Source organism: Miniopterus schreibersii, assembly GCF_964146895.1.
Source record: "Miniopterus schreibersii genome assembly, chromosome: X".
In the NCBI taxonomy this organism is placed as follows: domain Eukaryota; kingdom Metazoa; phylum Chordata; class Mammalia; order Chiroptera; family Miniopteridae; genus Miniopterus; species Miniopterus schreibersii.
This window is the reverse complement of record NC_138104.1, coordinates 103,664,660-103,685,658: the sequence shown is the minus strand read 5'-3', so window position 1 is coordinate 103,685,658 and position 20,999 is coordinate 103,664,660. Positions and strand designations below refer to the sequence as shown.

The 20,999-nt window shown below is 48.0% G+C and overlaps 1 protein-coding gene across 3 annotated transcripts in view; it reads left to right on the top strand.

The window, feature by feature from the left end:
• Window positions 1-20,999, top strand: part of WWC3 (WWC family member 3) — a gene marked incomplete at its 5' end in the record, with an annotated part of 93,033 nt that overhangs the window by 65,280 nt on the left and 6,754 nt on the right. Inside the window, 12 exons of one of the 3 annotated variants that reach the window (XM_081124864.1) lie at window positions 2,875-3,117; window positions 3,548-3,637; window positions 4,485-5,050; window positions 9,749-9,869; window positions 10,632-10,706; window positions 11,172-11,258; window positions 11,987-12,071; window positions 13,314-13,511; window positions 13,936-14,087; window positions 15,473-15,638; window positions 19,158-19,322; window positions 20,149-20,220. In XM_081124864.1, the coding sequence (XP_080980990.1) occupies window positions 2,875-3,117; window positions 3,548-3,637; window positions 4,485-5,050; window positions 9,749-9,869; window positions 10,632-10,706; window positions 11,172-11,258; window positions 11,987-12,071; window positions 13,314-13,511; window positions 13,936-14,087; window positions 15,473-15,638; window positions 19,158-19,322; window positions 20,149-20,220 (2,020 nt within the window). Of the gene's footprint in view, window positions 1-2,874; window positions 3,118-3,547; window positions 3,638-4,484; window positions 5,051-9,748; window positions 9,870-10,631; window positions 10,707-11,171; window positions 11,259-11,986; window positions 12,180-13,313; window positions 13,512-13,935; window positions 14,088-15,472; window positions 15,639-19,157; window positions 19,323-20,148; window positions 20,221-20,999 lie in introns of all 3 variants that reach the window. The other 2 variants (XM_081124862.1, XM_081124863.1) reach the window with 2 other exon arrangements.

The window sequence follows — 20,999 nt, the reverse complement described above, 5'->3', positions numbered from 1 at the left end:
CGAAAGTACAAAGAATCATTGAAGGAATCCTTCTAGAGCTTTTGGCTTCCAGTGCAGACAGACAGACACATGTGCTCTCTCCACCTGGCTGAGAGCAGGTCCCACGTGGCTGCATCCAGAGTGTGGGTATAGGGAAAGAAATTGCATTTCGCAAAAGATGCCAGTGTTCTTCTAGACTCACGTATGGCTCTGAAATGGATGTGCAGTCATTTGCATCATTGTGGAATTGAATTTTTTTTTTTTTTAAAAAGTATGATTCTTAAACACAGAAATGCTTGCCTAGTGTTCAGCACAGCACAAACAGCTTTTCCAGATGGGTCGCATGAAGTCAGCTTCATCCAGATTTTGTATCTGCTCCCAAGGCTGCCCCTCGCTGTATGTCTTTGCATATTTCTCTCGCGAGCTGTGCAAAGTTATACTACAGTGTTTAAGTTGGGCCACAGTACTACTTGTTTGATGCCCACAGTGGGCAGACCTTTTGAAATTTGCCCTTTGCCTCTCCTCTCTCATACAATTCCTCCCCCTGCCCCCCGTTCTCTTTTCTGATAGTGTTGCTCCTTGAGATTTTCTAGGAAAGACTAGGATTATCTAGGCTTGCATCTTCTGTCACCCTCAACAACTTGAATCCTTATAGCACTTCAGCTAACCTGGAGCTGACTCAAAGGAATCTTGATCTGATGTGTACACCTCAGAAATCTCAAAAGGAGTGCTTTTAACATACACCTGCTTGCAGCATATGTATGAGAATTAGTACATATTACAAGGCAATGCACTAACGTTGGCTGGGCTCAGATAGGTTTTCCTGTTGATCCGCTAAATTGAAATGAAAAATTATGAGGACACAATGGATTTGCTCATTGTTCTTCATCTCTTTTACATTTATTCCTTATCTTTGACTTGTCTTGATCTCCAGTAGAATGTTCCAGAATTTTCACTGAGTATAGTGTCCGATTTGGCACTGATTTATTTATGGGTCTGCTTAGAGTGTATTTTCCTTGGGTTTTGGTTATATGAGTGCCATAAATTTTAATTACACTAATTAGACATAGGTGGACGCCTAACCCCAGTTGGATTCCTAACTCTTTTCAGCTGCCTCTGTCATTAGTTTTTTCAGTGACATGATTTGGCACCATTTTCCAACACATTTTCAGGAAATTAGTTTTTAAGTTAGGAAAGAACTTGCCTAATAAAGCTACTGACGTTCAACTATTTTCTTGACCATCTTGGGGCATTGGACGTGAGTAAAATGCATACATCTAAACCATAGCTTGTCTGCTCTGCGTTTTCTCACTGGCTTGGTACTTGAAGAAGGAGTCTTGCCTGGTCCTCTGGCGGGTGACTGGTCCCCATGCTCATGTCTAGCTCAGGAGGAGCCCAACTTGGTGCAGGGCTGGCCACAAGCTTTAACACATGGGCCAGCGCCAGTTGATTGGCAGTACCTGCAGGGAGCACAGTGTTGAGGATTCTGGATCCAGTGGGCAGGATGCCAGCTTTGATTAGTGACATGTGCCCTGGCCACAGGAACTGGTAGTCTCAGGAGCACGCCCACCATTCCCATTTTGGTGAGGATCATCACGTTGGTCCCTGATGCGAGCCCCTGAGAGCCCCAAGGCCAATGGGCCACCTCCAGACCAGCCAGGCTGCCTGAAAGCAGAGGGCTTGTTAAAACCCAAATTGCCCCACCATGTCCCCAGAATGTCACCATCAGTAGGTCTGGGTGGGGCTCGAGGTTTGCATTTATAACAGCTCCCAGGTGATGTTGAGGCTGGGGGTCAGGGACCCTGCCATGAGAACTGCTTCCTTAGAGGCTGCAGTACTGTGTGCGCCTGCCATTTACCTGTCCTCACAGCTCCCTTTGACTCCCGAGAAATCTGGGTTTTGTTTTGGGCATGCATGCCAACCTCTGTCCTCCACAGTGCTGGGTTTGAGTAGAGTCTGGTGTCCCTTGTTTCTGTCTGGAAACAGATAACACTCACACTTAAAAACATGCTATTTCTGCATTGAAAGGATGCTCTGAAAATCTGAGCACATCTATTTCACTTAATCTGCATTCGCCAACACCCTAGGACACAAAAAGTGTGCGGTCTGTTTGCTGGGGAAACAACGTGGACATTGAGGCACGTGGAAAGTGACAATAGAGTCTGTATTTTTGCACCTTGAGGACGGTGGCGGTGACACATTTAGTGTGGCTGATGAGTTCATGCCCTGCTCATGCCCACGCTCACCGGGGCCAACTCTCACCCTTCCATACATTTGCTGGCGCATGCACGCACTGCTCTGTGCGCTCAGCTTTTGTTGACTATTTGCTCTCTGCACGGTTTTTGGAGTTTCACACACAGTCAAGGTCTCTGGGGCAGGAGAGAGCCCACGAAGCACCGGGCTTTGGAGCCCCTCACTCAGAAGTGCTGTCATGGGTGCACATCTCTCCTGTACTTTGTCAAGGTGGTGTTAGCAGGCACAGCAGTGCAGGCAGGAAGCTGGGAGCCCCACTCACATGTCCAGTGGTGCTTTAGCTGGTGGTGATGGGAGGTGGGGAGGAAAGAGCCATTTCCCTCCTGCTCTGGGACAGGACCACGTAAGAAACCATGGATCTGAACCTGCTCAGCACGCAGTGTGTGGAGGACAGCCAGCCTTTTTGCCAGTTCCTTGACACAAGCCTGATGTGTCAGCCCAGGGGAGATTATGCAAAGGACTTACACGTCATTTTTATACACGTCATTCCCCAATTCTTTATTTTTGTGATGTAAGGGTCACTCTGCAATAATTTCCGTGTTTACTTAGCAAAGTGAGTTTCTAGAATCACTGCGATGGTGCTGAGAATGTGTGAAGACGATTTTGTCAGTTCATGGATTTTTCTGTTTCTGTTTCTTGCAGAGTCTCCAACATCCAGCAGCAACTGGCCCAGCTGGACAGTGAGTCCTGGCCGGGCATGGCTGAGGCTGACAGGGACCGGCTGCAGCTTGTCAAGGAGAAAGAAGCCCTGCTTCAGGAGCTGCAGCTCATTGTGCAGCAGAGAAGGCCGGCGGAAGATGTGGCCCGGCTAGAGGAGGAGAGGAGGCGCCTGGAGGAGGAGATCCAGCGCGCACGGGCCACCTCCGTGCAGGGCGCCACGGAAAGGTGGGCTTGGCCTCCACACTTCCAGGAGCAGCACCCACCTTCTTATGAAGAACCAACTCGAAAAGCTCTGCCAGAGAACTTGCACATGGCCTGAGAAGGGCCTTGGTTAGGGCAGCTATTGCCTGGCCTGCTTCCTCGCCAAGCAGAAAGGAGGTGGAGGGAGTGTGTGCCTTCCCTTCTGTCCACCCACCTGTCTACCCATCTATTGAGCTTCTGCAGGGCATCAGGCACTATTCAGGATGCTGGTGGTTCATTCTCAAGCAAGACAAACTAGTCTCTGCTATTTGGGCATTTATGACTTAGATGTGCTTTTTAGAATTTAGCCATTCAATCTGAAATCATGTTGAGGGGAATTTATAGTTGAATTTCTCGTTGGGAAAATATACTCACTGCCTTTGAAATTTACCAGTGGGCTGTTTTCTTCCCTCAGGATTCTACTTCAGGAAAAGAGAAACTGTCTACTTATGCAGCTGGAAGAAGCAACTCGCCTAACATCTTATCTGCAGTCCCAGCTAAAAAGGTAGGTGCCTTTAAACAAGAAAGCTATATTCATTACCATGTTATGAATATCATGTTATAATGACATGTCCGTGAACTTCATAATTCCCTTTAGCCTGGTTTTCTCCACCAGAACTTAGAACTGGAAGGGGTATAAAGACAGAATGAGAAAGTGGGGACGCTATATTTTTAAGAGGAGCTGCTAATACATGATTCAAGGAATATGAGGAAACTGAATTTGGCTGCAGAATAACTAGTCTAAAGTCAAATTTACCCAAGGATTTTGTAATTCCCAGCTTCAGAAGTGTGTATATCCATCTACATACATACACATGGACCTTTTTATTTTGTTTTATTTTAAAAAAAGGTTATGGATATATATTTTTTGGTTATGGATATTTTAAAATGCGACTTGGATGCTCAATAGTAGCTCCTGTTTTCAAGTACTTACTGTATTGTGAAGCATAGCATTAAGGGCTTTCTATGTAGAATTTTCTGTTATTCTTCGAAAGAGGCCAGGAGATAGGAGCTGTTTCCTTCACAGCCGCCAGAAGTGGGGAGCTCAGAAAGGGCAAATAAGTTGACCACGTGGACTCAGCTAGTCCTCCTGGGAGCTGGACCTTGAACTCAGGCATGACCCCTGATGTTAACTACTGCTCTCTACAGACACTGAAAGGAAACAAGAGGAATATTAATGAAGGTGCCTTGCAGTGCTCACAGGGGTTTAAAGACATGCTCTGGTTCATGGGAGGATGAGGCAGATTCTATTCCCGAGGGAAGAGATTAGCTGCTCAGCTTTGTGGTGAACAGCAGGGCTCCAGCGCTCATCTTCGGCTGCTTTCCTAAGGGTGTGGGCTCTCTCGTTTCAGCCTGTCTGCCAGCACCCTGACAGTGTCTTCGGGGAGCAGCCGTGGGTCCCTGGCCTCCAGCCGGGGCTCGCTGGCCTCCAGCCGGGGCTCCTTGAGCTCTGTCAGCTTCACCGACATCTACGGCCTGCCACAGTACGACAAACCTGATGTCGAGTGCAGCCAGCTCTTGCGTTTTGATCTGATTCCCTTCGACTCCCTAGGGCGAGATGTCCCCTTCTCAGACCCCCCGGGCCCCGTGGGCTTCCACAAGCAGAGGCGCTCCCTGGACACGCCTCAGTCCCTGGCTTCCCTGTCCTCCCGCTCCTCCCTGTCCTCCCTTTCTCCACCGAGCTCGCCCTTGGATACGCCCTTCCTCCCAGCCTCTCGTGACTCGCCTTTGGCCCCATTGGGGGACAATTTGGAGGTGCCAGGTCTGGGCACCCTAGACAGACTGCGGGCTCAGGCCTCTGCACTGGGAGAGGAAGACTTGCAGGGCACGGCGTCCCTTCCGCAGCATGCATTTCCCGGGGATGGGGAAGGACCTCGTGAGCGAGGACCCCAAGTGGCTGCCATTGCCACCAGTACAAGTAAGTATTGACAAGTCCTGTGGGTTTCCCTGGTCCTGGGAGGAAGGCTTCAAATTCAGGGAAGAAGTCGTGTGTAAGGGCATTGAGGCCAGCTGGCTCTGCAGCGACACAGTGAGCTTTAAATTCAGGACCTTCGCTAGGATGAGGGACGCTGGCCCGCTGTCACGTGGGGCCTTCCCCAGTCTGTCCTGGAAAGGTCATCAAAATTGGCAAAAGAGTCTTTCCCAGGTGTTTGGCTTGTTTTCAGGGTGTGCTTAATTGATGAAGATGAGGGGAAGAGAAACACAGTCTTCCACATCCAGAGGCCTATAGGGAGGTGCTAGGGCCTCAGTGAGCTCTCCAGGGTGTAGCCCAGGGAAATCTCTGCTTCCTCTGTCTTTATGACTTCATCTCTTCATCCTTCGTCCTTGTAGTTTTCAAGGACGTAATTCTATCGGAAGTGGAAATGAAAATAATTGGTATAATTTCAAAGCATCAGTCATTTCTGCCAGATCAGTTTCTCTGGTGGTCTTTTATCCGAGAAATGTGTAGCCACTGGGAACTCTATCCATCCAGTTGCTGTTAATTCAGCTTCTACTTGATGCCAGGTCTGTCAGCTTGTAGCCCACATGGAAAACCAAACTGCTCTTCTAGAGAGTATCCCAGCTGATGGCTTGTGCACAAGGCAGGCCTGGGCTTCAACCCTCCTTATCTTGACCCTGCTTACTTTTATGAACCAATCTCCAGAAAGTTTAACTTCCTTGGGTTTGAGAGAAGATCAAGAACAAGGCCTTTCATTCCTGAAGTTCAGCTTATTTAATTTTTATTTGCACAGCAAAACTGCTTTAGACATTCTATTAGGTGAGCACTGGATAATTTCTACTGCATAGTGGATGGCACCCAGGGGCGTTTTGTCCCTGAGGAGATACTTGGCAATGTCCAGAGATATTTTTGGTTTTCACAACTGAGGGCGCTGGCGGGGAGGCGCTGCTGGCATCTAGTGGCTGAGATTAGGGATGCTGCTCAACACCCTACAGCTCACAGGATGCCCGGCCACAGAGAACGACCCAGTCTAAACGTCAGTAGTGCTGAGGCTGAGAAATCCTGGTCACATACTGTTGAGTAGTTTAGTAGCAAAGGGTAGAAATAAAATGTGAATACAGAACCAGGGTGGTATAGTGGAAACAGCTTCGGACTCGCAGCTTATAGGCCTGGATTCTGTCCCCTGTCCTGTTGACTTGCTAGCTGGGTACCTTGAGCACATCCCCAGACTTGACTGAGTCTTAGCTTCCCTGCCCTTGAATGAGGTGATCTTTATGGACTCTTCCTTTCACCACCATTGGTTTTTTAAAAATATCTAACCACATTGGTTACTATATATACATATAAAATAATAGTCTCTGTTAACTCTTACATACTTAACCAGAGACCCATTATGTTCTGAGGCAGCCCCAGGGCTTTTTGGCATCTGTTACTTTGTGCCTTCCCCTCTGTGTTTGCAAACACACCTTTCATATCCTCAGATACAGGGTTTCTGTAATTTACATATACAGGTGATCTTCATTCGCTTTGTTGTTCTTTATAATCACAGGTTCAGGGCTCCATGTTTACTCCTTTCATTTCCAAAAGAAAATACAAAATAAGGACTGAATTGCACATCTGTTGTTGCTTAAGCTTACTTTCTCAGTGCCCCTGGCCCCCCATGCCAACTTCTCTTTAAAGGTTGAGATACAAGAGTATCAGTCTCATTCTGCAGAAAATGCACACAAGGCCCAAGGGCCCTTTTAGGCCAGGGGAGAGACAGGGTGGGAAAGAGAAGAGTTGACTTAATTTCTGATCCTGATCTCTTAATTTTTCTTTTGCCCTTTGTTGCCAATGTTATAATGCTTCAAACTTCTTAGACTGAAAGGTATTTGCGTATACTATGGTGAGATGCTGCCACCTGCTGGTGTATTCTTGTATGACACTGTCAGTTGACTGATCTTACAAACTAGAAATGACCAAGGGAATGGGGGTCCTGATGGGTGCTCCTAAAGGGCTGGATTGAGTAACCAGCTTCAGGCTCGGACACAAGTGACTCCTTTGCTTCCCTTGGTGCTTGTGGACATGCCTGATCCCAGAGCCATTGTAGTTTCATAAGTTCCCGAGGACCTTAGCACTCAGGTTACCCTGCCCTTCATTTCCGAAGCCCAAGGTTACATAGTTTCCTCTGACTTTCTATTCCAGTCTCACTAGGAACAGTACAGCCTAAGTTTGACCTCAAGCAAGTTTTAGTTAGATACAATTTTAGTAAGATAAAATTCAAAATTGCCCAAACCTACAAGGCAAGCCCTAGGATATAACACAACCTTCTGTCGTGTTTTTAAAATCAGTTTGCAGGAACAGAAGGTAATGCAGAGAAGTATGGCAATAGATTATAATCGTGAACATTTTTTACATTTTTACCGCAGTTTTATCTTCCCTGAATTTTAAAAGTCAAATGTGTCATCGTTTTGAAATACTTTTCAATTTTTATTTCCATTGGCATTTGCTAATCTAAATCTATGAAATCCTTGACTTTGCTTATCTCTTCCTTGATGTTTTTATGATATTCATACTCTGTTTAAAATTGTTGGCTTGAATTCTGCAGTTTTTTCACTTTGTGCTTTTTTTTTTATCTCTTTTTCTCATGCGACTCGACAGAAACGCTCACTGTAAGTGACCTTGCAATTCTCCTTCACCTTGTTGGTCAGGCTGTGACACATCTTTGTGCGATGAGTCCGTGCATTCAGGATGGTCGGGGTGTGGCCAAGAGGGCATATCTCATAGTTGGACTTTAATGAAGTTCAACAATTACCACTGTTGTTATTTAAACATTAAAATTCGTCATGCCTACTAAAGCCATGTAGGGAGGAGCTTTTCTAAAAGCTTGGTCTTTATTCTTCTATGTATTTCCCACTAGATTTTTAATGGCTTTCATTACTTTGATATGCTAAGTGGCAGCTTTGCTTGCAGTGTGCTTTTCATTATATTTTTTTCCTTTTTGTCAAGCAGTGTTGATGTCTGTAGGTCTCAGTGTCTGTGTGTCTCTGTGTCTTTAATGATGAAAAGCTGATATTTTATAAATGACTGTTTGGAGGATTGTTTATTTCTGACTTCACTGGCATTGCTCCCATGATCCATCTCATTGCCTTGAAGCCTGAGAGCAGACGGCAGGGTGTGAAGGGAGGGTGCTCTCCTGTGCGCCTTTTTCTCACCTGGGGCAACTGCTGACCGCACTTCCTTCCGTCAACTCTGCTTCCAGTTGCTCCGTGATTTCAGTGGCTGAGCCTGGGGTCACTGAGGAGTAACTCTTTCATTTCCTTTGTCTCTTCATCCACCTGGCAATGAGAGAGAAACTGTCAGAATCGCACCATCTGCTTCACTGGAAGTGCTTATTACATAGTGTTATTCCCTTAAGGCTTAAAGGAACAGAAGGCCATGTTGGAGCCAGGCCGAGTGTCAGGGCTGGGAGTGAAAATGGTAGTTTTTGTTTCCTGGGATCTATGCGTTAAACCAAGAGGTTCCATCTGCAATTCAGAGCTGGGGACTCTGGGCCCTTCCAGATGGCGGGAGCAACGAGAAGAGCTGGGCTTGGGGATCCTGATCTACAGTTTGAGTCAGTGCCTCCAGCCACCCTGGTTAAGATTGTGAGACCAAGGACCATAGCCCATCTGTGTTGTGTGCTGTTGAACGTGCTTGGATTTCATTGGTGTGTGAATAGTAATTTGGTGGAAAAGGGAGATGGTTGTAGGTGGACTCACTAATTTCCCTCAACCTGGGGGTTGCACAGGTATCTAGATTTTCAATTTCTGGAGCTTAGATGACTGAAGAAAAGCAGAGACAACAAAGGACCTGCGTTATTAACAGGAGGCATCCCCGTGTCACAGAGAGGCCCAATTGGGGGCCCGGGGACATAGTCCACGTGTTGCAGGAAGATGACAGGCCTGGTTTTTGTTGGTTTTGTTACAAAGCACTTGGTGCTGAGGGAAGGAGTAGAAACAGTTGAAGAAATGGCAGGAAGGAAAAGTGTCAGTGGTTACCTTAGGCTCTTGATTAAAATAGATATGAGACAAAAACAAGCTGCCTAGAAACGGTAGCGTTCTAACCCCAGGAAAGCTAGGCTGCTGTTCAAAGAAAAGTTTTCAAAGGCTGAGTTTGGGTCCAACCGCGTCCTCTGACTTGAAAGTCACTACATATTGTTACGGTTTATTTGGATACTTTTAAAAAATTTTTTGTTTTCTGATTGTAAAATACTAGCCTATGTTTATTATATAAAACATGGAAAATACCAAACAGAATCAAGAAGGAAATGAAAACTATGTGCTCCCACTCAGAGAGCTCACCTGCTGTCCCCATTTGGGCTCACACTTCTTTCCTGGTCTTTGAGAGTCTCTCAAAGTGCAATGTGAAGGGGCTCCCACTGTCACCTCATGTTCTCTGCTCTCATTTAGGAGGTGAAAAGAGACTTAAAACAGTTTCAGGAGCTTTTAAAGAAGTAGCCAGAAGTCTATTTCTTTGATTTTTTTCAATGTTTAAAAGAAAGTCAAGTGATTTTTTTCAATGTTTAAAAGAAAGTCACGGTGGCGTGTCTCGGGAACACAGTAACTGTGTCTGCGCTCTAACCCAGTGTTCATTCCTCGCACCACGGTGCCTGGCCTCCCGTGCTGTCTCCTGACCCCGCCCGTCTCTTGTTTGCAGCAGTGACTCTTCGAGAAGACAGCGCCAAGAGGCTGGAGAGGAGAGCGCGCCGCGTTTCTGCGTGCCTGTCGGATTACTCTCTGGCTACTGATAGCGGGGTATTTGAACCTCCAACCAAAAGGTTAGAAGCTGATCTTGTCTCCTTCTTCCAAGCAGCCATCCCACAGGTTCCTGGTCAGCACGAAAGGGACCCACACTGAGATTCCACATCCTGAGACTTCGTGTGTACCTGGTGGTGGAGGGGATCTTTTCTGGCTTCTCTCCACGTTGGAGGTTGGGCCTTAGCAACCTCCACAGAAAAGTCCTCTGGCTTCAGCGTGCTGTTTGGAGGCTGGCCCTCATCCTGTGGTTCTAGGACGACTTCTCTCTGTGGCCCTGGTGGGTTTAAGGCTTAAGCCTAGTAGAGCAGGAAAAGGAGAATCCATGCGAGAGAGACCTGCCTGACCTGCTTTGCTAGAAAGGACACATCAGAAATGGACTTCCTCCTCTCCTTAGCTGGAGGAATCGCTTGGCAATGACGAAGCACCTTTTGGGACTTGGGGTGTTATTTTTATTTGTTATCTTTACCGTCATTGTTTCATCTCATTTATTGCAAACTTTCCAGAAGCTCATTTTTGAACTTCGCCCTGAATATCATGTGGTTTTGACAGGCACGCAGTTATTTTCTAAAACATAACAGTTCATAGGCAGGTACCCAACGAGATGCATCATTGCCTGGGGGACCTGCCGTGCCCTCGGAGTCACTGGAAGAATTGATCAACTTATATCGTAATTTAATAAAGCTGCTCTCAGTACAAAGCACCCCTAACACGAGAGAGCTTGTGCTAAACCCATAGTCAGCAGTGCTGTGGAGTAACCCCTGTGACTTTCCCATTGTGCTCAGGATTGAAGATGCTGATGAGTCTGCACATGGAGACGCTTGTGTCATCGAAGGACCGCAGATCCATGTTGGGTATTGGTGAGTACAGAAGACTCCTTCCTGGTGCTGTAAAGATGAGCTGTAGATTGGGGCCCACGCAGCCACTCACACCTCCACACACAAGCCAGGAGGGATGGAAGAACCCATACGATCGGGGCTGCTCACCACCTTAGATACCCAGATTCTCTTTTGCTCACTCTTGTTATTTCAGTCAAGTGTTTGTCAGTGTTGGCACTAGTGACACTTGGGACTGTATCCTTCTTTGTTTTGGGGTATGTGCTGCACACTGTCGGGTGTTGAACAGCATCCCTGGTCCCTACCCACCAGATACCAGGAGCACCCCCATTCCCAGTCATGACAATAGAAAATTTCTCCAGACATTTCATGTGTCCCCCGGGGCGGGGGGGGGGGTGGCAGAATTGGCCTCGGTTTCTGTAGTTTAGTCAGATGCATTTATATACTGTGGGAAGTTTGTGGTTTGTGAGTTAGTATTTTATTTTCTAGGCATGACAGTGGCAGTGAATGTCTCCTCGTGAATGTGCTCCAGCTGAAGAACTTCGCTGGGCTGGTCGTGAAGGAAGACTGCAAAATGTAAGCTCCTGAGCCAGCCCACCAGCCGAGGCCTCCCTGGCCCGTACCACTCCCTGGACTGCTCTGATTGGCAGCTAGGGTTGGGGAATGACCTATTGGAACCTGAATTTTACAGTAAAACCAGAGAGTGTCTTTTTTAAAAACCAGGGCTCTAAGTTTTAAAGAGTCTGTTTCATTATTTGAGGCAGATGAAGTTCATGGAGCCGGGCTGGTTGTGTAGTGATACAAATAAAGTGGCCAGATGCTCATCATGGGCTGTGTTTGGGCTTAAAATGTCCATCTGGGTCACTGGGCTGGGTGGTAATGAAGCCACACTCAGCTCTGATCTAATGAGGCGCTTGGGTGGAAGTGGCTGAGGGCTCCCTGGTGACTTTCCACGTTCCCCAGTGTTTGAGCCTCTGCTGTGTGCCAGTGGTTCCCCCCCCCACCCGCCAGGGGCCATGGGGAGATCAGTGCAGATATCTTCCCAACAACACGGGAAAGCAGAACCTCTGTTTGACTCCTGGCTACTGCCTTTGAAGTCTTGCTCTTTGTGCATGGGTTTCCCTAATCTCCAGGGCACGTAAGTTCCTTGGGCTTACTCTTAGTTGAGAAAAAGACTTTGTCCGAAAGACCTGGTAGTTCTGCCCATAGCGTCCAAATGGGTCCACGTGTCATGTGCGCATGTTTGCACGTGGTATCATGCAGACTGTCAGTAGCCTGTGTGCATCTTTCTCCTCTGCTTCCAGACACATCCGTGTCTACCTGCCATCGCTGGACTCCAGCACACCAGACACCTACTGCTCCAAGGCTGTGGAATTCCAGGCCCCCCTGGTATTTAATGACGTTTTCAGAATCCCCGTGCATTCAAGCATGTTGACGTTGAAGTCCCTTCAATTATATGTATGTTCAGTGAATCCGCAGCTTCAGGAAGAACTGCTGGTATGGCCCGCGCATGTGCGAGCTCTCCCTCCACCCCCCATGCGCATATCCTATCCTCTCCCTTCCCTGCCTCCCTCCTTTGTTTCTTTGTGTTTCCAGCATTCTTTCTTTGTCTCCCATTCTTTCTTCACAACTCTGTCTTTTGTTGTTCTCCCTGTTTCTTTCTTAGTCTTTGTGTCATGTTGGCCCCCCCTTTCTTTGTCTCCATCTCCCTTTCATCCTTCCCTCATTCTTTCCCCTGTCTTCCTCCCTCCTTTCCTCTCTGTCCCTTCCTACCAGTTTCCTGTGGTGGGTTGCTTAGAAATTGTCCTCTTAAGGGTCTCTGTAACTGGGAGTACAGAAAAGGATGGCAAAACCAGTTATATTGTCACGTATTTTGTACTCTAAGTATATTATCTCAAATAACACTTGTAAAACTCCTAGTCAACAACTTCTAACTTGCCCAGTTTTTAGTTGTGGGAACTAAGTAATGTTGACAAATTTGTCAAATAAGAATATAAGCTGGTCAGTTAAATTTGAATTTCAAATAAACTATAGATATTTTTTTTTAGCATAAGTATGTCCCATACAGGATTTGGGACATAATGATATTTTAAAAAAATTGCTTATTTGAAATTCAGATTCATCTGGATGCCCAATATTTTATTGGGCAGTTTGTCTTCAGTACCCAGCCATCCAATGCCAGCCCGGGACTTGGAGGCCAGAGTGATTTCTTTCCAAGGTTGGAGTATTGCCCTTTGGTCCTGGCCCCTCAGCGGCAGAATTACAGATTGCAGAGTTCAGCCAGGCCTCTCTGATTTCAGAAATTCCTGAGAGCATCAGCCACGTAACAAGCAGCAGACCTTGAACCCAACCCACCACTTCAGGTTGGCCGTTCTCAGCCCCTGTTCCCCTTCTAGCGCTTTCTGATTGGGCTGAATAAGCAATAGAGGAACCACCCCAGTCCCTGTTAGGATCCTCTGTGACCACTTTCATTTTACTGGATTCAGTTTGAATGACAGTGAAACATCGTACCTCTTCTCTGGTTAGGATTGAGGGATGACCTTGATGTTTTAGAAGATTCACATTGATTATTAAGGTGAAATCACTCAGTGCCTGTTCTACTGTTTTTTGTTTTTTTTAACACCCTTGCAGGGCATTGCTCAAATTAATTTGGCTGACTGTAACAGTCCGAGTGAAATGCAGCTGCGCTGGTACTCAGTCCAGGTATTCACCAGCCCCGAGCCACCCAGGGCAAGGGAGAGCCAGCGAGCCGAGAAGAGTGGCACCCGGGACCCCACGCATGCCGCCGCCGCCGCCGCCGTCGCTGCAGCTGCTGCCTCTGGGAAGACGGTGCGTGTGCCTGGCCTGCAGAGCAGCTTGCTCTGGCTTCCTGGCTTTGAGACTGGCTTTTACTGGGGCAGGTCCTCTCTAATAAGCATCCGTGTGGACTTAATCTTAGAATGTAGTGCTGAAGGAGTGTAGTTCCAAGGAAGTCATAGAAATGGAACATATGGATGCACACCGCCATTCACAATAGTGTTTAACACAAGCGTGTTCATGATTGTGAGTGGCACGTTGGCTGTTTTTAAACTTGAGCCTTCAGCTACAGGAAAAGGCCATGTTCCTGTCTTGCTGTTAACAGTGGGGTAGATTTTTTCCCACTGGAGAGCAGCTAAGAATGGACGCCAGCCTGGAGGAAAGGACCTCACTGTGGGGGGAATCCCGCACCTGTTGGTCTGAGCTGGTTCTCAGACAGGTCCCTGTCCTCCCCCAGGACGCGGTGACAGTGCTGCTGGCTAGGACCACAGCCCAGCTGCAGGCGGTGGAGAGAGAGCTGGCGGAGGAGCGGGTGAAGCTGGAGTACACGGAGGAGGAGATCCTGGACATGGAGCGGAAGGAGGAGCAGACCGAGGCTGTGTCCGAGCGGTGAGGCTCCTTGGGACTGGCAGGGAGGAGGGAGGTGGTGTCCTGTTTGGTATGTCAGGAGACGAGGCTGTCGCTATGCTAGTCAGTGTGGCTCTGGGAGGAGCTGTGTCACCGGGTGCATACTTGCCTCTGTAGAAAGTGCTGGGCGATTCTTCCCAGAAGTGGGGATTCTGAGGGGGGATAGAATGCTGATAGAATACTGTGACCTCTGTCCCCCTGCTCTCCATGTAGGCTTTTCACCTTCTCCTTCTGTTCCGCGATTTCTCTTAAAGCGTGGGACTATTGAATGACTCCATTCTACCCAGAGAGAATACAATAATGTCCCTTTAAGTTTTTTTTCAACAGCTGTATTGAGATATAATCTACCTACCATACAATTCACCCATTTAAAGTGGACAATTCGGTGGCTTTCAGTACACAGAGTTGTGCCACCATCACCACAATCAGTTTTCATCAGGCCAAAAAGAAACCCCATACCCATTAGCAGTCACCCCCATTCTTCCTTCATCAGCCCTTGGCAACCATAGTCTGCTGGCTGGCTCTCTGGGTTTGCCTGGTCTGGGCATTTCATCTGAGTGGAAGCGTGTGATGGCCCTTCCGCTTTGCCAGAAGAGGCCTGCTGGTGACCCTGTGACTCAGTACAGAGCCGCCTGCCACAGAGGAGTAACTCACATGAGCAGCATCTCGAGTCAATTGGCTTCTGTCTGATTCTTCCCAGAGGTGCTTTCACGTTGCTTCACTTCCACAGTTTTCCATAAAGAGCATCATATTTCCAGAGCTTCCCGCTTCTTCCTGTAGCTCTCCCTGGATTTATTTGAGAGGAATTTCTTTTATGGAGGGAAGGGCATGGCTGAGGGCAAGAGGACTGTATTCAGGCCCAGGCAGGAAGCTGGAAGGGGCCTGAGGAGGGGGTTCAGGATTCTCGCATCTTCAGCGGTGCTGTTGGGTGATGAAGGCAGATGGAGCCTCTTAACGAAAGGCCTTGTAGCATTTTCTTCCCGAGAAAACATAAGTGAACTTTTATTTTTATTAAATATGTTTTTATTGATTTCAGAGAGAGGAAGGGAGAGGGAGAGAGAGAGAGAAACATCAATGACAAGAGAGAGTCATTGATGGGCTGCCTCCTGCACGCCCCTGCTGGGGATCAAGCCCGAAACCTGGGCATGTGCCCTGACCAGGAATTGAACTGGGATCTCCTGGATTATAGGTCAATGCTCAACCACTGAGCCATGCCTGCCGGGCCATAAGTGCATTTTATAAGAAAAGCAACTGTCTGCAATGATTGGAAGCAAATACCGGTGTCTCTGCTACTGTGCTCTGAGTGCAGCAGTGAACCCATCACTTTGGGTGAGCGTGTTGTGGGCCTTTGCCATGTCCCCCTTTAGGAGCTGGCAGGCCGATTCGGTGGATAGTGGCTGTAGCAGCTGCACCCAGACCAGCCCCCCAAACCCAGAGCCCTGCTGCACCACTGTGGACTCCATCCATGGACAGCCATTTGTGGGCCAGGCAGATCCTTGCAGTGTTGAGAAACTCCAGCCCCCTCCTCGGAAGGTAAGTAGCAAAGGAAAAGGGGTTTTCTGGAACCCCAGACACTTTGCCGCACTGCAGCTGGCCGAGAGCTCGTGTGCCCCATGGCCTTCAGGTGAAACGGAGGGAATTGACAGGGTAGGAGGGCTAAAGGAAACTGAAGCTGATAGGCTCAGACACAGGAGTAGAATGACAGAAGTGGCTGACTGACAGCCCTGATGACCAACAGACAGCCCTGGTAACTGTGGCTGTGGGAAATGTGCTGTTGGGTTAGGGGGCAATAGTGAAGGCACTATTTCACTGAGAGCCCAGGAAAAACAGGGACTGGCTTAAGATCAGTAAGCGAGACCATAGAAATGTTTGTTAACTTTAAATGAAAAAGAAAGGACAACTACACTAAAGAGGGTTGACTTTTACTCCTTTACATGCCATCTGATGATGGCTCAGTCCCATCCCCAGGGCCACCCACAGTGCAGGCTATTCTGGGGGTCCCACAGTTTTGGATACTTGCTTTTCTCCCTTCGGGATGTTAAGAACAGAAGCAGTGCAGTTGGAAGATACCATATTGAGGCTCTATTGAAATTTTGTTTCCAAACTGTTCACCTCATCAAAATATCTTATCACCATGTCCCTGACCTCACCCCCAACACAAATACTGAGAGAAGTGAAACCCACTCCCTCAGCAGCTTCCCAGGCCACAGCGCATGGGGCATCTCGGAGGACATGCGGGGCTGGGGCCCAGTCATTGCCGCTGTCCAGCTCCGAAACCCTTCTGAAGTGTTGGCCCAGCTCATGGGGAGTGGCTATGGGAGGCTAGGAGGTGTGTCCTACTCCTCCAGCTCTTCATTTTAAAACACTTCAAATCTTGGTGGAAAAGTTGCTAGACTAATACAATGAAGTTGCCTATAGCCTCCACCCAGACTCCCTGGTAGTTAGTTCCTCACCACGTTTGCATTCTCTTTCTGAGTATGTGGGTAGCTGCTGGTCATTGCAGAGGCAACAGCGAAGAAAACATGAAGTCCTGCCCTCAGGGAGGCAGGCAGCAGATGGGTGAATCAGTGAAATACAGTGACGTTTGAGAGTCAGAGGCGCTACTGCAGGGTGAGGCGGTAGAGAGGCGGGGTTTATGCTTCAGAAAGATGTACCATCTTAGAAAGGATTTACATTTAGAAGTAGAAATTTGCATTTACATTTTAGAGAGATAAAGATTGTAAAATGGTGCAGCCATTATGGAGGTTCCTCAAAAAATGAAACAGAACAACCATATTGACCTAGCAATCCCACCATTGGATATATATAAAAAAAAATTGAAAGCAGGTCTCCAAGGGATATTTGCACACCCATGCTCACAGCAGCATTATTTACAGTAGCCAAGAGGTGGGACCAACCCAAATGTCCTCTGATGGATGAATAGATAAAGGAAGTGTGGTGCATATATACAATTAAATATTAGCCTTAAAAAAGAAATCACGTCACATGCTACAAATGGATGAACCTTGAAGACATTGTGCTAAGTGAAATAAGCCAGTCACAAAAGGACGAGTACTGTACGATTGCACTAATTTGAGGTGCCTAGAGTAAATTCATAGAGATAGGAAGTAGATGGTGGGTGCCAGGGGGTGGGGGAAGGGAAATGCAGAGTTAGCGTTCATTGGGGACAGAGTTTCCATTTGGGAAGCTGAAAAAGTTCTAGAGATCTGTTTCACAACAATGTGAATATATTTGACATTACTGAACTGTACACAGAAAAATGGTTACTGTGGTAAATTTCACATTATGTGTTATTTACAATAAAAAAGAAAGGAAGGTCATGGAGAAGGTGATTTTTGAGCAGAGACCTTAAGGGAGGAGGCCTGGGAGCCTTGCACAGGTCTGGGTAAGGGTGTTCAGGTAGAGGAAGCCGCAGGTGCTGGCCTGGGGGTGTATGGAAGGGGGGAACCTTGGAGCTGAGGACAGGAAGCAAAGGGGACAGATCATATAGCGCCCACTCAGGACTCTTGCTTTTTTTCTGAGACAGTTAGGAAACTGGTGACATGATCTGACTTAAGGTTTTTTGTTGATTTTTTCCTAAAGTAATTTATTGACATGAAATTCACATAAGATGAAACGAACCATTTCAAAGTGAAGATCACTGGCATTGAGTATATTCACAGTGTTGTACAACCACCACCTCTGTCTGGTTCCAAAACACTTCTGTCACCCCCAAGTAAAACCCTGTACCCATGAGCAGTCACTCCCCATCCTCTCCCTGCCCCCCACCCCTGGCAACCACTGATCTTCCTGTCTCTATGGATTTGCCAGTTCTGGATGGTTCTTGTAAATGGAGTCATCTGATATGTGGCCTTGATGTCTGGCTTCTCTCACTCAGCCTAATACCTTCAAGGTTCATCCATGTTGTGGTATCTTTTGGGACTTGGCCCTTTTTGTAGCTGAGGAGTATTCCCTTGTACGACCCGCCACATTTCCTTTATCTGCTCCGTCTGCACATGTGGACTGTTTCCACCTTTTGGCTATTTCAAAGTGCTGCTGTGAACATTTGTGTGAAAGTATTTGTTTTGTTGATGAAAAGAAGACTTGGACCTTTGTAGATTTCAGAAAAGACTTTTTGATGTGGGCCCAATGGAGGACATGCCCGAGAGCAGAGCTCCAAGAAGCCTTGAAACAGCGTCTGACTTCAGGCAAGTGAGCGAGGAGCACTTTTATAGGCCGGAGGACTGAGAGACGGCTACACGTCAGCAGTTTCAGTGCGTTCCATACATTCAAGGAAACGATTCCACACGGGGGAGGGAATGCACAGATAAGGTAGGGTCATCACATATCTGGAGTCAGGGAGTCATGGGAATGGGTCTGGAAGCAATTATTTTGAAACCTTTATCAGGATGTAGAAAGAACAGGCTCTGCCTTCCATGATCATTTATCTTTGTAATTGGGACTGTTAGGGAGCGTACGTGACTAGCTCCACGGAAGGCCTCACTTAGGAATTTACTGTGTTCCCTTGGTTACTGATCAGGTTGGGGCAGCTTAGACGCCCTCTTCGTTCTTGGTAGCAAACTCAGGTTTTCAGGTCTTTCAGGTAGACTTTTCGGAGAGGAATGGCTGCGTCTTATTTCGACTTTAGCAGGAGCTCCTGGGTGCTGTGTTGAGAGGAGATTGAAGGGGGGCAGGCATGGAATTAAGGACATGGGTGAGAAACCTACTGCATGAATTGGGCCCAAGACTACGGTGATCCAGATGGAGGGTTTGTGACAGGCGGTCAAAACATGCGTAGTCTTGAATACAGGATTTGATCTTGGATCAGATACAGAGTGTGCGAAAGAGAACAGAGTGCACAATGACACGGGGACTTCTTTGGCATGAAAAATGGCAAGTAGAGATCCTTGTCAGAGGAGGAGGGGTTGGGATAGCAGAAACTCAGGTTTGGATGTGTTAAGTGTGAAACGCCAGTTAGAGCTCCAAGCGGAGAAGGCAAGAACATGGTGGTACATGCGAAGTTCATTTCTGTGTTCCAGAAAAAGTCGTGGTAATAAATGAATTACTGTCTAGGTTGATAAGGAAACCAACACAGAAGACCTCTTCCCCGAAGAACTAGCGATTCTGCCGAAGGAGCGGCCCAGCCGCAGGGCCCGCGCGTCGCCTTTCGTCCGCAGTAGCACAATTGTCCGTTCCCAGACTTTCTCGCCTGGGGCACGGAGCCAGTATGTTTGCAGAGTAAGTCGAAATTCTTTGCCACCGAAAACAGAAATTTTCCTCCCCCCCCCTTGGTTGCATTTTAATTTTTACTCTGTGCTAAAAGACATATGTGTTCTCACAACTAATCGCAGTAAATGAGCAGCATGCTTGTGTGGATATGAATCCTTGCTGATTTCATGTCCATGCTTTGCCCGCGCTTGTCTAACTGGATTCCTTCCGGTTCTAATACATTTCCCGCCAGACCTTCAGTGTTGTGTGTGCGCCGACTTGTGGTCAGGAAGCAGGGCAACTCGCTTCTGCATCGGTCTAAGGGATAACAAATCAAAAGTGGGCTCTGCTGAGTGGGGCTGAGGTGGGCAAGTTGGGCTGCTGAGGGCATCGGAGCTCTGGGACGCTTCCAGATGATTCTGATGTGCACGCAGGGGTGAGACCCCTGACTAGGTGAAGAGGGAGAGCCAACCCACTGTGGTCCTTGCAGAAGGGACAGCATGTTGGAGGTTGGCAGACAGTGGCAGGGTGACAGTGACAGCACAGACTAGGGAAGAGAAGGGTTTTTAAGCAGTAATGGTTTTGACACAGCGTCCCAGAGGCGACATGGGATTGGGGAGACCCTTCCTGCTCCTCCAGACTGATCGTGTTGAAGGGATTGCCCAGGAGCTGGCCCATTAGGGGAAAGCCAGAGTTCAATCACACGACATAAACAGGCCCTCAGACCCATGCAGGAAGCACTGGGAGTGCGGTTTAGGGGTCCCCAAGCCCACCCTCAGGTTCAGTAATTTGTTAGGACTCACAGAACTCAAAAAGCCATTATTATATTCGTGATCAAGGTTGTTTACCGTGACAGGATATAGACCAAAGTCAGCAGAAGGAAGAGGCACCTAGGGCCGAGTTCAGAGAGACCAGGCACGAGCTTCAGGTTGGTCTCTTCCATAGAGCTGCGCAGACAGCTCGTATTTGTCCCCAGCAGTGACAGGTGACAGCACGCACAGAGCACTGCCCATCCGGGAAACTGCCCTGAGCCTTGGGCCAGGGTTTCTGTGGGATTGGTCGTGTTGGCACAGTTTATTGCCTGCATGGCTGACTGTGGTCTCCAGCCCCTGCAGAGGTCAAACACTGCCCTTCTGCCGTGTTCGTGAGACCTGCTGCTCTCCTTGGCACAGAAGCGAGGTGTGCAGATCACAGCTCCCCTGGGTAGCTCAGGGTCTGGCCCAGGCACTCCTGCCCCATCTGAATTCAGCCCTGAGGGGACCGATGCTTAGTCAGGCGGCTGGAGGCACTAGATTGAAGGCCACCTCACGTCCCTTCCTTATCCTAGACTCTTGTGGGACACTGTGGAGCAGATCCCAGCCTGCTCATGGAGGAGGAGAGGTGGGGAGGAGGAAACCCTCTACTTCCCCAGAGGAAGGCTTCCAGCTCCTGTCTGCTCTGCACCCCGCCTTAAAGCATGCGCTTACCCACCATGCTCTCAGAGACCTCTTTGTTCTCATACATGTTCCCAGTGATCGGGAGGCCTGTCAGCTGCCATGCCTCTGTGCTGCCTAAGCATTTTGCGTTTATTGGCGTGGAAAATAAGGCCAGGAAGGCAAGGACTTTGGCTTGCACACAGATACACATTGATCCTGAAGTGAGAACCCGCACCAAATGGAATACATAATGTCTTGGCTGCCATAAAGCAGGCATTATTTATTTTCTTTC